The following is a 17,769-nucleotide window of genomic DNA, read 5'->3' as shown; positions in this document are numbered from 1 at the left end:
TTTTCCTAGATAGGAAACTTTCTAGTTTTTCCTAGATAAGCTACTGCAAAGCTAAGTTTGGGCTGATAAGACACTTGGCTAAACTCTGCTTTTCAGAAGAATGTAGAGTAGGGTACTCCTCAAACAAAAAGGAGTATTCAAAACATCTTCAAAATGCACAGGGGGTGTTGGTGAAAGTGCACAGATTGAAGTTAGGGGTCCAAACCATCATTTTTTCAGCCACTGACCAGACCAGAGTCCCTCCTCATTCCTAGGACTCCTGACCAGCTCTACAGCTCAGTTGCTCCCCCAAATCAGTAAAAGCAGCTCAAAGTAGACACCAGTTTATACCAACACACATCAACTTCATGACACAGTAGCTCAGGAGTTGCTTTGTAAATCACCAACTTTTGGTGGCTGTGAACCAACACTTTACAGAACCAACCTATGAATCATTTTCTTCTGCCTAATCTCACTTTTTCACTTTTCCAGCCCTTAAGATCTTTCTTCTCTCCTTCCATTTTCTTCTGCCATGTTCAGTAACGATATATTACAAGTGATCTTTCATCCATCTTTGGAATTATCTGTGTTTTTCCTCCTTTAGTCAGTTTGCTGAATTTCTCCCCCAAACAGACCAGAGCCAGAGACAGCTCAGAGGCATCACACAAAACTGCAGCAGTGTCAGATACATCAACTACCCAAAGCATAAATCATCCTTCCCAAAATCCAGAATGCTCCTCTGGACACATTCATGCCTGCACATTGCTGTGACACTTCCTAGCACAGCTGCTCTAGAGCTGCCTGCTGGGAACCCTGTGTTGAGGGCAATTTCAGCTGCTTTGGAGCCTCAGGAGGCATTTCTGTCTATCACTGTCCTATGCAGAGTTTCATCTGTTTCATAGGAGACCTTCAGTGGTGTTGTATCAGACTGTCACATGCAGATTTTTGGCAGTTTTGCATTTTTTTTATATTTCCAGTCAATAATAACTTTTCCATACTTAAAAAAAAGAAGCCACACTAATTCTTATTTATTCCAGCAGGGATTCTCTTTTCATTGTCTTAACTGATCACTACAGACTATATGGGGATCCTTCACTGTATCACAGATTAGATTTCCATATTCTTCTCAGTACAGATTACACTCAAATTATTTAATAATTTTTGGACACCAGTGAGACTTTCCCTCATGTGTGAATTTGTAAAGCAAAACTTCTGATCCCAAAACTCCTGGTATTAATTTCCTAAGAGTAGGATTTCTCCAGGAAGACTACAGATTTAAACATGAAGGCACATAAACATGATTTTGTCACTGCAGCTGGATCACATCCCCAAATCTCTTGACACACCCACAAAAATATCAGTAATTAGAGAAGGATGCAACAGTGTTTGTAACTGAACATTCTGGTGCCAACAGTCTACAATTCATTTATACACATCAGAACAAAAGCAGCAGATGCCTGGCTACACTCATGTATTTGGGTATGCCAAGCACACAGAATAGCCACAAATCAGAATCCTTAACTAAAAGCCAGACCAAAAAAAAAAAAAAGAAAAAAAAAAAAGAAAAAATATAGTGCTAAAGTCCTCTCAAGGGCTTCTATCAATCCACAGCCTGAAAGATTTGTACACTCAGCTCATCAGCAGTGAATGCTTCTGTGAATCAAAGCACCCCTGAGCACCAAGCTGTGCCTGCCTGCCAAGGAGAGCACACAATAACACCAGGAGAAGCTGCAGATCATTCCACAGCTCCCAGAATCCATAAACTGCATCTGACATGACTCAGTTCTACATTAAGACAGCCAAAGACTCTCCAGACAGTTACCTTAACAGACCTGTTAAGCAGCTGCACAAAACTCTCTCAAGAGGATGGGAGGGAAAAAAAGGCAAATTCTTCTTGCCAAAAAGCCATTCAGTGCTTCTAGAAAGCAGCTAAGATTTTATAGAGCCTATCAGGGACAGAAGCTGCTTTCTAGAAATGACACTATGGAATATTGTCCTGACAGAACAAACCCAAAAGCAATCAGATTATTTTTTACTGGTCTGGGATTGCTGCAGGAACTGCAACAAGTCATTGCAAATTGGACTTTGTGGCAATTTCCTCCATGGAGACTTTCAATAATAAAAAAATATCCTGTAAAATAGTTCAACTGGTGCTTGAACCAAGTTAGGCAAACTTGACAGTAGCTCTGGGCAGAAGTGTGTTAAGCCCACTTTTCAAGCAGAGCTTCCTTATTGCAAGGGATTTCTGGGGGCAGAAGGCACAAACCAGGTAAATCTGTAGGATCTGGCTCCTACAGGGATAAAAGGGATGATCTGACCTCTCAGTTCACTAACAAGTTAACAGCCCACATCTTGCATGTGGGAAAAAAAATTATTTTGGGCTTCTTTAGCCCTACAAGGGCAAAGCAAACACAGTATTTGTAACCTTTCCAGTTCTCATTTATACACATTACCAAGCATCTTCCTGGGCAAAGTTCAGAGCTTACTCACATTCCTTACACACAACTTAGTGTATTTAAAAACACACACACACTCTGAACTGTGTTTAACTGAGCTATTTAAGTGATTTAAGTCAACAAGATAATACATAAAACAGCAGTCAGAATTAAATCCTGATTTATGTGCTGCATGGGAGTTGAAAAATCAAGTTGCTAACAAGTGGGAAGCAAGGAGCTTTCCTCTCCACATGTGCAGCTGCCAGGCTCATTCCAAAACATAAGTGACTGTAAACCCCTCTGGTGCTGTCTCTGAATCTGTGCAAAAAAAGGCTGGTCCTGATTCCCAAACCTTTCTAAATTATACAAGGGATTAAAAAAAAAGACCATCTCTGCAGCCAGGAGGTGTCAGGGCTCTGGGGGATGTGGGACGAGCACTGCCTCCCCACTCTGCAAACTGAGAAACACTGTGAGAAAGCAAACCCCATTCTCAGTCACCAGAGCTACAACAAAGTGCTTACAACCAAATTTAGGATTCATTTATCCCAGAAGGTTTTGTCCCTGAGTGTTACTCCAGAATTTATCCAAGATACCAGCAAGGTTCACAAAACACAAGCAACAGCAGCAGAGGGAGGTTCAGCTGAAAGCCACACATTTAACTTCAGCATCTTTGTGTGTTTACTGAACTTCAGTGTGGAGTGAGGGATTGGGGAAAATATCAATACCAACAGCACACTATTGAGCAAAGCAAGCACAAAAGAACTGGCTGACAGCACTTGAGCCAAAATACAGGTCATGTCTGCCACTAAACAGCTTTGATAGCAGTGTGCAGCCAAAAGGAATTTATAGGAGAATCCACCACAGTCACTTCCCAATCCAGGTTGGATATTAAGAAGTTTTTTACAGAAATGGTGATAAAGTTCTGGAATGCTCTGCCCAGGGAGATGGTGGAGTCACCATCCCTGGGTGTGTTTAAAACAGACTGGATGTGGCACTGGGGGCCAGGGTCCATGATCTTTAAGGTCACTTCCTACCTGGTCATTCTGGGAATTCTGCTGTAAATGTGCCCCATCCTCAGCCCCCATGCCCAGAGCAGAGGGCTCTGCCCCATGGTTTATAAAATCATGGGATTGTTTAGCTCCATTTCAAACCCCAGGGTGTGAAAGGGCGAGCACAGGGCAATTAAGAGGCAGGAAAATTCCAATCTGCAGAGAGGCCTTCCCAGAGCAGCCACATCTGCTTCTCTCCCATCAGATAAAGACCACCACAGCCCATTACTATTCTGAGTTGGTAGCAAAACCCTTCCCTTTACAGCTTTGGAATGGAATAAATTTAGCTTACTCTAGATTGTACTGAAGGATATTCTGCAGCCCAATTCCCAGTGTTCAGAGAAAGTAATTAGAGGATTAGTGGCCTCTATTGCTCTCCCTTCCTGTTATTTTCATTGTGTTCACAAATTTGAATCTTCTGTCGTTTTTCAGTAAGATTGATACAGACAGAGGAGAGGAAGGGAAATTTATTTCCCTAAAATTTAAATCTATCATGCCAGCTTAAAAATTCAAGCCACAAAGATTCATTTTAAAATTTATGATCCTGGAATTTGGGTTTAGCAGGCTCTACTAGATGCATCCACATCAGGAAATTACCACTTATCTTTTCTACAGTTTATTAAAATTTAAAGCAAGCTTTACAGGCAACTTGCTTTCTATTCATATGTAATGTCAGATAAGAGAACAGCTCATCAGAAGCTCTGCACTTCACACAACATGATTTCACCACTGATATGACCTGCTTTGCCCCTCTCCAAAACAGCCTGGCTCAGGCAGAAGGGAAGCACAACTCCATCCCATATTAACACTTTTTTCCCAGACCCAAATTATCTGAACACACACACAGACAAAGATTATAATATTTAAAAATATACTTTTAAATTTTTTTTATTTTAAAAATAAAGAGGTAGAGCACAAATCTAATGTTGCAGGAGCAAAATTATGGGATATGTCACTATTTCTATGAAAAATACAATTTTCCCAGTGGCAGGTGGGATTTGGGGCTTTATATTGAATGAAACAAACACTGAGTAACAGTCTTAAGTAATGACACAATGCACTTAGCAGGCCCACAGTGTTAATAAGGCACAGTTTTAATTAGGTTTATAGAATATTCAGTGCTTTCTAGGATAAAGCAGCCCACATTTATGTGGAGAACAGGTTTATGAAATTACATACAACAAAAAGCACTTCAAGGACCTTTTTTCGTCCCTCAGCATGCCTGGGTAGAAGTTCTTGACATAAAAATTAATTGTGTTTTCCAGTATTAACTGATTTAAAGTATGGTTTTAATTTGGTGTCTTAAATTACTTGATTTCTTAAATCAGTTGTTTAAGCTAGGTTTTAGCAAGGAGGAAGGAAAATCTTTGCTGTGTTGATTCTCCTGGCAGAGCTCTGAATCCCAGTCTCATGCCAGGTAAGGGTATTTAGCACCCAGCACTATCAGGCTGCCCATAATAAAGATGATATATGTATTCAATATTATTGCTTAATTTAAGAAAAAATCATGAATTTACACACATGATCCTGAGCAGTATTTGACATGTTTCAAAGCACTTCACTATCCACAATTTTATAGCTTTACTGAGAGCAGGACTTGGAACAGCCACTACACATTTCACACACAGCTCAAGAGATCACTGCTTACCCACCCATCATTTTTATGCTGGAGATAAGAAGAAAAAAATTTCCCTTTTGCAACCCTCTGGCAAAACCCCCATTTTGACTTTCCAGAGAGCTGCCCCATAAATCCCAGAATCATTTAAATCATTTCCCCTGTCCCTTTCCTCTGCACCAACCTCCATCTCCAGACCTACCTGCCCTTTATAGTCTCTTCACTGAACACCTACTGACAGCTGTTACATGATTGGCAAAGCATGTATTATATTCATATATATATAAAATTAAAAACACTGAAATCACATGCTTTGGGTGCAGTTTTAGTCACATTCCTGTGCACTTCTGGAATACTTGGATGATATCCAGAGGAAGCCCCAAGACACTGTGGATGAGTGAATTAAGAAGCAGCTCTGGTGACTCCTTGGAGCAAACACTGCCTACAAATAAATTATCAAATCATCTCATGCAGGCTGTAGAAAAATCATGAGTAATCCGTTTTTTTTTTAAATAAACAGCAGTGGTTGTGAAGATCAAATTGCAAGAACTCTGCCACCACTCTGCTGAGCTAAGAAAGCAATTTAAGAATAGTAACCGTGGGAATCTGCACTGAAATCAATTGATTCTTTCACAAGGTATGAACTGTAAAGCTACAAAACCCAGCAGGAAGCCTAATTAAAGACAACAGATGAAAATGGCAACCCAGATCAAATGCCAGATTAAAAAAAAATAATTAAGAGCTTACATATTTTTAGAGCAAATATAATAAATGGAAATCCAAAAAGATAATCTCTTCAAAGTCAATATAAATGAAGAGTATATTTAAATTCACATTTAATATAATTATAACTGAAAAAAATTTATCCATTTTTCTAACAACCACCCAGCAAGCTGGTACAGATTCACTGATCCTTAAAAACAAGAACTTAATAGCACAGCAATGCTGCAGAAATGCAGACCACAGAGTGCAGTGCCAATACAAAAATTCTTTTAACCTACAAATAGTACAGCAATAGTTGGCTTAACTTAAAGAATTCCTTTCAGAAAACTGCAGCAGAGTCTCTCTTGGCTTCCACAAACACTGAAGGAAAGGTTGGAGTGTCTCAGTAACTGAATGCACTCCCCACTTGCAGCCTGACATCCAACTACCTCTGTCCCAGTTATCTTGTCCTATCAAAACATTCATTTTTGCATTGACCTTCCAATGTTTTATTAAATCTCTGGGATAATGGCATGTGTTCTTTAACAAGCAAGGTAATGTGTAGAAAATATTTCACACCTAAAAGGTGTTTTATTCAGCTACATTAACCCATCCTGCTCTCTCAACCTCTACTATTATTATTAATACAGCTATTACAAGTAATAGGTAATTCAGAACACCTTTTATTACAGGATCTCATTTTGACCTTTTCATTTCTGTATGTGGCAACTGATATAAAATTATTTCCACTCAGGAGATTTGCCCTCTGATTGTTAAGTCAGGTCAGGGAGTGTGGATAACAGGCATTTTTAAATGATGGCACAGAAGCCATAAACCAAAATTTGTGGTTGATTATAAACTACATTTTACACTTTATACAGCATCATTCCAAATTTACAATTCCCCAGATGAAACAAACTCGAGTTTGAGGTCTTTTGGTATTGGATTTTGTTACTGAGCCTCTGTAGGAGTAGCAAATAATCCCTTAAATCTCACATCTGCTTTGCCTAATGAAGCACCAGGAACAAAAGGCCCCAAGAGCTGTGAGGGTTTCCCTGCATCCATCAAGGCTCAGGGCTCTCACCCCCTTCCCTGATGTCTCTGCAGACAGAGCTGGAGCTACAAATCACATATGGGCTCTAAAGATGGGATCTGCCTTTAATCTTCCCACACTAATGCTTCCCAGGTTTGTTTTTTTCCCCACATTATGTACACAGAGACTTTCACTATGAGCATCATCATTTTCTACACCTAAAAAAAAAAGGTTCCATTTTAGCACTTACTCACAAACAGCCCTAATTTATTTTTACAACAGCCATTACCCTCCCATTGCACACACTGCACACAGTGCCTACTACAACACACAGGAACATTTTCCATCATTTTCAAAACCCTGCAGTTACTGGGATACAACTCACTCCACCATCCACCCAGACCCTAAAGACAACAGTGAACACCTGCTTCAGAATAACCAAATACTTTGGCACACTTAATATTTTCTCCAAAAGACCACAAAGAAAATATAATTTATATTTTTAAACAGAATTACCTAATCAGGTTAAATTTTCCCTATACCAGCTATTTTCCAAAGTCATCCTGTTGTCCCCCACATTGGTTTAAATGCATTACATTTGGCTAAAACATATCAATCTGCTTCATGCTAATTTGATTTCATCAATGAAGTGTAAAATACACTAAATTAAAAGGAAACCAGATTTCTTCAAAGAAATCAGTTTTCATACAGCAGCATGTGGAAATTCCTAGGCAGCTGCTGGAGTTCAGAACCAAACTGAGGCACTTTGTGCCAGGTTTCTTGGGCAGTTGTGGTGAGTAACTTGTGCAACAGCTCATTTCAGCTGCCAGTTTTCATTTGCTGCTATTCCAGGCACAGTCTCCCCATTCCCTCCTTCAAATCAGTTTTTCTACTCCTGTTTGAATCCTCTCCAGCATTTCAGAATCCTTCTGAACACTTGACAGCAGATCTGTACTGGATAACACAGACTCTTCAATTCCACAATTCCCTGCTCATCCCAGTCCAGAAATCCATTTTTACAGAAATCCATTTTTACCAATTGGAGACAACTCTCATTTCCAAGGCACTGTTCCTGTTTGCAATACCAACAAGCCATACTGAAATCCTCCATATATTTCACTTTGCTACTATTTTGGTTATAGTTAATTCTAACTAATGTGTTTTTTTAGAAAGCTCATTTTTAAATGGAGAAACCACTCAATGCAGCTGTTTCATTTTACTTACCTTTCTAACACTTTAACTGCTACCAGTTTTATCAAATGAAATTTATGGGGTTTGTTATTTGGTGTTTTCTTTGTTGTTTTTCAAAGGTTTTCTTTCATGTGATGCATTCAATGCTAGAAAATTGCTTACTAGTATGGAATCCCATTAGTAACCAGCTCAGGAATTGCAATTTCACAAATAATTTACCAGGATTTAAATTAATTAATACCCAGCTGATAACAGTGAAGATAACATCACCTAAAGCTCGTTTCCATTTCTCTCTTTTTGGCTTTTCATCCCAGTGTTCAGTGGTGCCACATTCCCATCCTGCACAGGGACCTACCTGGTCTCTCGTGTTCCCTTTCCAGCTCTCAGAGGACCATTAAAGCTCTTCAGGAATTCCCCACTGTTCTCACTCCAGCAATCAATTACCAAGCCAGCAGGTGCTCTCTCCCTCTCTCTTTAGCCACTTAGGATCCTTGGGAACACACTCATTTAGAAAATGGTATTTCTAGGAAGTCCTCAATAAACCAGGAGTCACCTTATAACCCTGCAGTGAACAGGCACCTGCTGTTCTGCTTTTTTCCCCAAATACAGGGAGAAAATGTGTGCAGAGGGATGAAAAGGCAGCAGGGAGGTGCTGTGCAAGCTTTGGGAAAGGCACAGCCAGGCTCTCTCCTGCTCCCAGCAAACTCAGAGAATGCCTCATTACAGAAAAGGGATCCAATCAACCCAAATGGATGAGGAACTGATCCCTCCCTCATGAACACGAGGATAAATAGTTTAGAATTCCTCATTTCCTCTTTACTGCATCCTCATACACTTTCTCAAAGTGTCCTTTATTATACCAACATCTCATTTACACTCAGCAAGTCAGAGATGTCAGATTCCTCACATTATTATGTAGGCAAGCAAGGAATTTTTGGGACTAGAGCCTGCTAAATGAGTTTCTCCCATTTACTGCTTACCCCAGGCTGTTCACCTCGGTACTTTTCCTTGTCTTCAAACGCAGCCAAAAATTCCACCTGCAGAGGGTTGCAGTCATGCCTCTCATAATTCACCTGCCATTGAAATGCAACAAAATAATGCACAACACCAGAGCAGTTAATTCTCACTGGTTTTGGTACATTTTCTCCCCCCTCCCCTTGCTGAGAGCATCTGAGAAATTCAGGATTTGCATCTTGCCAAATCTATATATTGACATGCTCTCTTTTAAGTAAAATATTTTGAATAGATCTCTCCACATTACTACAATTTCTAAAAATAAATATTGAACAATAGCTAAAGCTCACTTTCCAGGCAGAGAGCTCTGAATTGCAGGTAGCTACTTAAGCACATTCTTTTCAAAATATTATAGACATTCCCTTAACAAGGAGTTATAAATGCATGACTAAACTATTCAGTTCCCCTGACTTGCACTCAATACTTAAATGCTAGTAAAGATATCACTATGAAAAAAGAACTATGTCCTACTAAACTATATGAGCCAAAACAGCATTTATTTGTTAAAAAAAATATTTAAAGGGTCTTGAAACAACAAATGAACAACAGAGACAATTTTCTGCAGTGGAAAGTATAAATGCAAGACAGTTTTTGTGTCTGTAACCAAATGTATCCTTATTACAGTTTTGTGCTGCCACTCAAGCCTCAGCTTTGATAGCTAAAATAGTCAAATTAAAGGAGGTTTAAGTGTTATGAAAAGACAAAGCACTACCTGAAGAAGGAAATGTTACTATGAAGTGTAACTAACAGTCTGGAGGGTCTCGAGTATTAAGTACTTGCCCTCAGGGTTGGATCAGCAAATCTAAAACTTCAGGAAAGCCTGCTTAAACCCACACTAGTCCATCATGAAATTGTTGTTAGAGGCTTTAAGAGTTAGAGCATTATGTGCCTGTCAAATTGCATTAAGCAATATTAGAAATAGAGCAGTTTAAAGACATTTTGGGGCTGAAGTGTCCCTGTCTTTGGCTGACAGCAGTGGAGGAGCTGATGCAGCAGAACCCTCGATACTTTTGCCATATCACAGCTTGGGGGAGAGAGTCTGGGGCTGGAATGGGGGTGTGTATTCTATTCCTATCTGTGAGCAATTATCCTCTGCTAATTGGGCAGTTTTTTCTTTATCTCTCCCACAGCCAATCCTCCCTGCAGGAGATCTCTGCTGCCCATGGCCACTGAGTGTCCCTGCAGGGCTGATCCAATCCCAGCATCCCATGGGGAGATGCTGCATTGCCCAGGGGAGGAGCCAAGCATTCCTACCTGGATCCAATCTGAGCTTTGGGACAGCCCAGCAGCCTTTGCCCAGTGCATTGCCAGAGGAGCAGCTTCTGCTGCCCTGCATGGCCAGAGGGAGCCCAGGCCCATCTGCAGCAGCCCTGGAGCTGCAGAGGAAAACTCCCCCCTTGTGCAGGATCCCTGCTCCAGCAGAGCCACAGCTGGCACTGCAGGAGGGCTGAGCCCCCATGGGATGGGGCTGTGCCACCCCCCTGACACACAGGGGGACAGGGCATGCTCTCACTCTGGCAGTGGGGTTTTGTATCACTGCATTGTTTATTTTATTAATTTTTTTTTATTTTCTTCCCTAATAAAGAACTGTTATTCCTGCTCCCATATCTTTGCCTGAGAGCCCCTTAATTTCAAAATTATAACAATTCAGAGGGGGTTTGCATTTTCCATTTCAGGGGAGGCTCCTGCCTTCCTCAGCACACACCTGGCTTTTCAAACCAAGGCAACTACCAAACAAGTATTCAATAATACAAAGTCTGTCTGAACTCACACAGATTCTCCTGTTACTACAACAACAGCAAGAAAAAAACCAAAAAACAAACCCCCAGTTAAATGTTCCATCAGCAGGGATGAAACACTACACACGCACAGAAAATAATAATTTGTTGTGTCTGTTGAATCCTGAACCTCACCTTGCCAGGACACGGCAGCAGGGAGAGAAGAGCTGCTGTAATGAAGCCCCTTGGGAGTACAAAAATAGAGATAATTGCAGCTTTGTCTCACTGCACATCAACCTGACTAACTTCTGTTAGGAAGTTCAAACACCATTTCACAAATTAATTCAAGATTTTCAGTTTTAGAGAAAAACAAACAAAAAAACCCACACAGCACTTATGGGGAAGGCATTCAGAAAAGAACAATTAGTTGTAAGAACAAAAGGCAGACATTCCTCCTGGAGGAAAAAAAAAAGCTGAGTTGTTACTATGAGGCTTCTCCAATGCAAACACTCTGGGAGGAATGAGCTGAAATTCTGTCCTGACCTGGAAAGATTCAGATTTTATTTGTGACACCAGGAGATGACACATCAGTGTTGTGCCACCAGACACACAGAATCATGACTGACACTTTCTGCTCAGACAGGCTTCCAAGGAAAATAATAATAGTTTTGAGGAAATGAGAGCTATGAAAGAACAGCATGTATCCTACATTTTTCCCTTCAGCAGCAAAAGGCCTCAGTACCAAGGAAAATATCAAGACAGAGGAAGAGTTTGAAGTGTAACATGTAATTTTTAGTGCTTGTCTCTGTGCATCTCACTTAGCAAAGCGTGAAAAGCACTGATTTTCAGTAAAGCTGAAAGAGGTGATCTAGTGTAACTAATATTCTAATTACAGAATCATGTCTCTCAGGCCAGGATTCCCCTTCACAGAAACGTGAACAAACAGCAATGCAACCAAATCCTATCATTTCCTGCTTTCCAAATTTAAGATCTTGTTTATTCATGAAAATTCAATCCTAGGACTCAGTGAAGATTTTAGGATTTAAGCCAGAACCATAAGGGCTCTGAACTACTTTCATGAACACAGGCATTCAAAACAAATAATGAAGAGATGAATTTGTAGTTCTACACTTTTAGATTATTAAAAATCCCTTCTGGATCTAATATTATATGGAATTTATCATAATATTATATGGACTATCCTGTCAATACATCCTCACCATTCTGTTGGTGCACTGCTGCAATTTGTGTTCAGAGACCAGCACAGAAACTCACTATGGCAAAAACAAGGTTCTCCTTTTACCAGCTCAAGAGAAAAGAAATAAAAATCAAAATATTACCAACATGGAGTGACAGACCAACACAGTGAAAGTGTTGTAAGAAATGAAAACTGGGACACATCAAATCTCACAATTCCTGAGTACACCAGCCTATTTTTACTTGATGTGTATTCCAGTAGGAGCAAGGCTCTAAACCAGTAGTGAGTGCTAAGCACAGTGTATACATGTTTTATATATGAAATGCAAAATGAGAAGGAAAATTCTCTTTTAAAGCCCCAGGAGTACAGTTTTAACATTTTTCTTTCCAAAAAGAAAATGTTCAGCAATGTTTTCCTAAAAAGCTCAAAGGCATCTCACTGATAGGCCAACCAGAAAAAGCAAAAACCCATGTCTGGACTCCTGGTGTCCCTCACTTCCCAGGGACAAAGGAGCAGAGGAGCAGCACAGGGCAGGTCAGCGGCAGGAGACAGGAGAGGGGAGGTTTGATGGCAAGGAAAATAACTGCAGGACTTTAACCCAGGCTTACAAACCAATTAATGAAATCTATTTCTTCTTTACACTGTATTATGTCTGCATTTCTAAGATGCACAGGAGGTGATGTATAAGGGGAAGAAGACAAAGCTCAAGCTGCTGCATCAGTTTATTTCCACATTAAATGTCATTCTCTCATAAACAGTTCATACTATACATCCTTCCACAGCTCTATCACAGCCAGATTCTGTCTATCAATTACCAAAGAGTTCAATTCAACCCCTTCAGCCCCAGTTTTTGATGCTTTAAAATCCTGGCAAAGTTGGAATTAAGTCCCAGCCCAACAATTTTGCAGCAAGAACACCACATCAGAGAGCAAGTCTCACTGTTTACACAGACAACCAACCCATGTGCCACTTGACAAGGAGACACAACCTGCCCCAGACAGGTATAATCTCAGTTTCTGCCAAAAGCACTTGAATAGAACCACAACCCCTATTCTCAAGGCAAGGTGTTTTCCCCCAGTGTAGAGCAAAACAAGCTTTTGGTATAAGAAACTATTAATAGAGAACTAGTACAGCAAGGCACCATCAGAAATTAGATTAATACAGTACTGATGATGCCAAAACATTCAGCACATTCTTGGCCTTTCCACTTTGCATGCAATTTCTTGCTGTTGACAAAGTTATCTCAGTGAATTCCAAAGGTGAATCTTATTCCACTTCAAGTCTCCATGAGCCTGCATGAAAAAGCATTCAATCATCATCATGCTGCCTATAGTTAGCAGGCACTAAATAAATAGATTTAAAAGTAGTGAATGCTTCATGAGAAAGAATTATAATTGTAAATTATATTCTCCCTCCCAATAGTTTGTATCTCTTAACACTGCTCATCTATTTCAGTAATAAGAGGAACACTGTATCTAGATCCAAGCATAAACAAACAAAAAAACAAAATAAAGCATATAAACAGAAAAATCATAGCAAATAAATGTGCAAGCTTTTGTCTAGAGACAGTGAGTACATAATATTTGAATGAGGAGGATTTCTGTTTCAAAGAAAATCTACTTTTTATCTTCACTGTTCTTTAAATACACATTGATACACAACAGGGAAAAAAGTTATATAAGTGATAAAGAAGAGACATCATGTACCTGTAACAAGTGTCCTAAGTGCTCCCTCCTTCCTGTTCATCAAGCCTGAGAAACACAAGGCTGAGATAATCCTGGAACACTGGACAGGCTGATGAGGTACACAGATTCTATCTATGATTTATGAACTTCTACTGGTGCTAGCAAGACATTTCACAAATTGGCAAGTGAAAGCTGGGAAAGTACTGCTGAAAGACAGCCTATGCACCATTTATGCACAATTAACAAATGATTCTGGATATGACATTTCCTTGAAGACAACTTCCTTGACTTCAAAACAAAGAGTACCAGAATCCTGGCAGGAGTTCAGAAAATGACTCTGCAGACACTCAAGGTTTTGGCAGAAAAATGACTGAAGGACAAAGGATTACAAGCTGTCAAACATCCCATGTACACAAACTGGCTGCAGTTCCCTCTGGAGTGACCTTCAGCCAGGCTTGTATCAGCAACTAAGATACCAAAATTGCTATGTCCTTCTGGACACAGCTGAGTCAGGGCAGCCTTGACCAAACCCATGTGCTCTAAAGCAGCACATGCTGCTCAGCTGAGCCCCCTGAGCCTGCAGAGCCCAAACCTGCACAGCCAAACCTTCAGCATCTTCCAAATGTTCCAACACAGGCTCCAGCCTCAGCCTCCATGACCCTGACACTGCTTTCTCCACAGGGAAGGATGGTCTCCACTTGTGGACCTTGAGCATTGTTGTGGGCTTTTACCTAATGCAAAATGCCTTACTCAGAATCAATCTAGGCAGGACTGTTACCCTTGAGCTGGGAGCAAGACTCTGGGTATCAGAAATCATCCAATTCACATTACTGCTCCACCACCAGGGCTGCAGCCAAACATTGCCTGGTAAACACTGAACAGAATGGATTACAGCTCCATGGAAATTCCAAAATCCACTTGTGCAGGCAACTATCACCTCTCACAGCCTTTGCAGAGCCCAAATCCAACCTGAAGCAGAAACATCAGTTGTTACATTTCAAAATCTCCTTTTCCCAGATGTGTTTGAAGCCATCAAAGCCTTTGACTGAGGAAGGTGCCTCCACACTCCTGTTTCAAAGTGGTTTAGTGTTTTTAAGGCTAAATGAGGTAACTCACTGCCACCAAGTAAAAACCAATTCTATTTCAGCCTGGAAAAACCTCAGTGCATTCATAGAGCCACACTGTGTGATGGTGCTCTCCCTTGTCATGCTGTGTTTGGAATGCATATCTAGATTTTTATTTAGCATTATGGCTCAATTTTAATCAGAGGATTCCTACACAGAATTTCTCAGCAGTCAGAGAAAAATCAGAGCCCTACCTCTAAATTTAGCAAGTGCATCTTCATCTGGAGATGAAAAAAAGGTTCCTCAGAAAGAGCCTTGTTTTTATATGCATCGCATAATGGCACAGTGATACTTTCAACCCCAGCAGTATTTGCTACTACAGTGCAAGATACCAAGAGACAACATTAAATAACCAAGGTATTTTTAACCAAAGAAAAGGAGAGTTAGAGAGAGTGTTTCCAGTAACAGGCAAGATCATAACACAAGGATATTTTAAGACATTCAGCATGGGCTGTCTCTTGAACAAAATTGCAAACATTTTGTTTTGACTTCTGCAGTTTATTTATTATACTCAAGTAGCAACAGAGTCAATTTTTGTGACAAAACACCAAACAAAGATTTGAGAAAGCTTGGAGGAGGAGGAGGAGGGATGAGTTAGGGAGAACACTTTATGTGCTTTACTGCAAGTTCCACAATCCAGCTTTCCAAGGCCAGCTTTTCCTTGGGAACAATCTGGGAGCAGCTGAAGCAAGGTCAGCTTTGTCCTCCCTGCCTCCCACCTGGACCACCCAAGGCACTGCCTCATTCCTGACCTTCAGCACTGAAGATTCTTTGGTGGGCTGAAGAAGAGACAGAGATGTGGAAAAGCAAATGCTAATGTAGAGATAACAGGAAAGATGAAAAACTTCTGCATGTTTTACACTCTAGCCTCTTGTCCAAAGTTTATAATGGTAAATGCCCATTATAGGAAGGCTACAAGTCAAAAGTAATCCACAAAACCTCACCAAAATTTCTTTCAGGCCCCCTTCCAGCTTTTGTGCATTTGCTCTCACTGTCCTATTCAACATTCCTTGCAAACCTTTGTAGGAAATTCAAAACTAGTTAGGCCTGTATATTTAAAGTCCATTGCCTCAATGTTACAAATTACAGAAATCAGCCCACAACCACTGCAGGGTTTCTTGATCGTTCACACAATTTTATTTGCATTTATGAAGTCCAGAAATTCCGCTTTAGTAATACAAACTCTAAAAACCTCAAGCACAAAAAAGCACCTCTCCCTCACCTTCTCTAAATATGATTTCTTTAATTGCCTCTTCTGGAATTCTGGACTCATGCAGCTGAAATAAAGCTGAAAGAAACAGCAGCAGCACTGTCAGGAAGAGCACTGTCTGTGGAAGGGAACAGAAGCTCTGATCCTCTGAGGCTCTAACTCACCACCCAAAGAACAGCTCCCACTGAATTTCCAAAGAACTGGAGAACAAGCAAGCTGCTACAGGTTCAGAAATTCCCTGGTCACCAGGGTGTAAATGTGCATGCTCTGGTCCCATGAAGCCCTGATTTTCAGAGGTCATCTGATACATCAAAAGAAAGCATCTTCTCTGTTAAACTTCTCTAGGATTTGAGGTTAGCAATAAACCCCAGAAATTTGCACTGCTGTAGTGCAAGTATAAAATGTGGTTTATCTCCCCAGGGAAGTTCCATTTTCTTTTCAGATTCCCCTGCTCAAGAACACCCCTGACCAATGCTGAACAGAATTGCTTTAGACAGAAGAGTTTTCCAAGCTGCAAACTGGGAGTGCTTTGTCATCTAAGCCTTCAATCAGTTGTGAAGTCTGGGAGGAGAAACAGATTTGTGCAGCTACAGGCCCTGGGAACAGAGCTTCTTTGGCCACATGAGTGTCATGAAAGAAAACTAAATACATAAAAATCAACCTTGTACTTGCTTCCCCTTTTCTTATCCTGGGGTTAGGGCAGAAGAGAAAGGAACGTGTCCCTCGGTATCTTAAATTTACAAGGAGAGGTTCCCAGGAAAATCTCTGTTGTTGTCAACATCCAAGGCTGAAAGTGCAACAATTCAGGATGACCCCAGCTTGAGACAGATCCCTGCTCAGACACTGGCCTTGTCCTCAGGCCACAGTTCCCAGGAAATGTGCAATCCTCAGAGTCCAGAGGTTTTCAGGTGGCCAGGGAGGGATACCCCTCCCTGGTACCAAAAAGCAGAGAAGAAAGCATCCACCATTCCCTGGATATGATGGTGAACTCAGGGGAAGGGAGATCCCTCAGAGCTGGGGGAAGACTGAACAGAGCAAGCTGAGAGTGCTGGGCCTTTAATGAGCTTCCTCAAGTCAAAGTGATAGGGATCTGCTGCTACTGAAATTAGAAGCCCAAAGTATAGATTACCACAAGCATTATCTCACAGCAGGCATCTGCAGAGTCCAGAACTTCTTGAAGAACTGGCAGAATCACTGTGGACAAGAGACATGCAGAATTTCAAGGCAAGTCTGTACAGAACACACTGGGTCTGACACAGAGGTCACCCAAGTACAAGCTCTGATGTAGGTCCAGTGGCTGGACTCGTTTGTTTTCATGGAAGGACACCTCAGGGATGATCAAAAAAAAAAAAAAAGATAATGATCCTGTAGAAGCAAAGCCACATTGCTGAAGAATTCTGGATTGCTTTACAACTGCCAGAGAATTTCTGCAAGCAGAGCTGAAGGGCTTAGAGCATGCAGCCAATAAGCACTTTGCTGGGGATACATCCCTTCTAAAGAGATTATCAGGATAAAGTACTCCCTGCTTTCTCCTAAAATATTTGTGAGGTCTTTGGTGTTGAATGAGAACAAACCAGCAGGATCTCAAAACAAAGTAAATCTACACCCAAAAAAAAGCATAAACATGTCTCAGACAAGAGACCTACAGAGTAGAAAGAGGAATCTTTGAATGTCACAAGAGAGTCACCCCTCTTAGTTCTTCTCTTGGCAAACAGATAACGTTACTCATTTTACAGATGGAGTCATAAGAGACTCCCAAAAAGAGAAATATTTAGATTTTGTTCTTTCCATCAACAAACTCTCTAAGCACGCTGGA

General features: G+C 40.7%; 1 protein-coding gene across 2 annotated transcripts in view; it reads right to left on the bottom strand.

The window, feature by feature from the left end:
* PELI2 (pellino E3 ubiquitin protein ligase family member 2) overlaps positions 1–17,769 on the bottom strand; it is a 72,115-nt gene that overhangs the window by 22,670 nt on the left and 31,676 nt on the right. The window contains exon 3 of one of the 2 annotated variants that reach the window (XM_071426164.1): positions 8,985–9,077. The exons of the other annotated variant lie outside the window; for it this stretch is intronic. Within the exon in view, the coding sequence (XP_071282265.1) occupies positions 8,985–9,077 (93 nt within the window). The remainder of the gene's footprint in view (positions 1–8,984; positions 9,078–17,769) is intronic. 2 annotated transcript variants of the gene reach the window in all.

The sequence above is a fragment of the Agelaius tricolor genome, unplaced genomic scaffold (assembly GCF_023055355.1).
Source record: "Agelaius tricolor isolate 1412-34295 unplaced genomic scaffold, bAgeTri1.0.p SCAF_5, whole genome shotgun sequence".
Lineage (NCBI taxonomy): Eukaryota > Metazoa > Chordata > Aves > Passeriformes > Icteridae > Agelaius > Agelaius tricolor.
The sequence above is the reverse complement of the archived record's forward strand: the minus strand, read 5'-3'. Positions and strand labels throughout refer to the sequence as shown.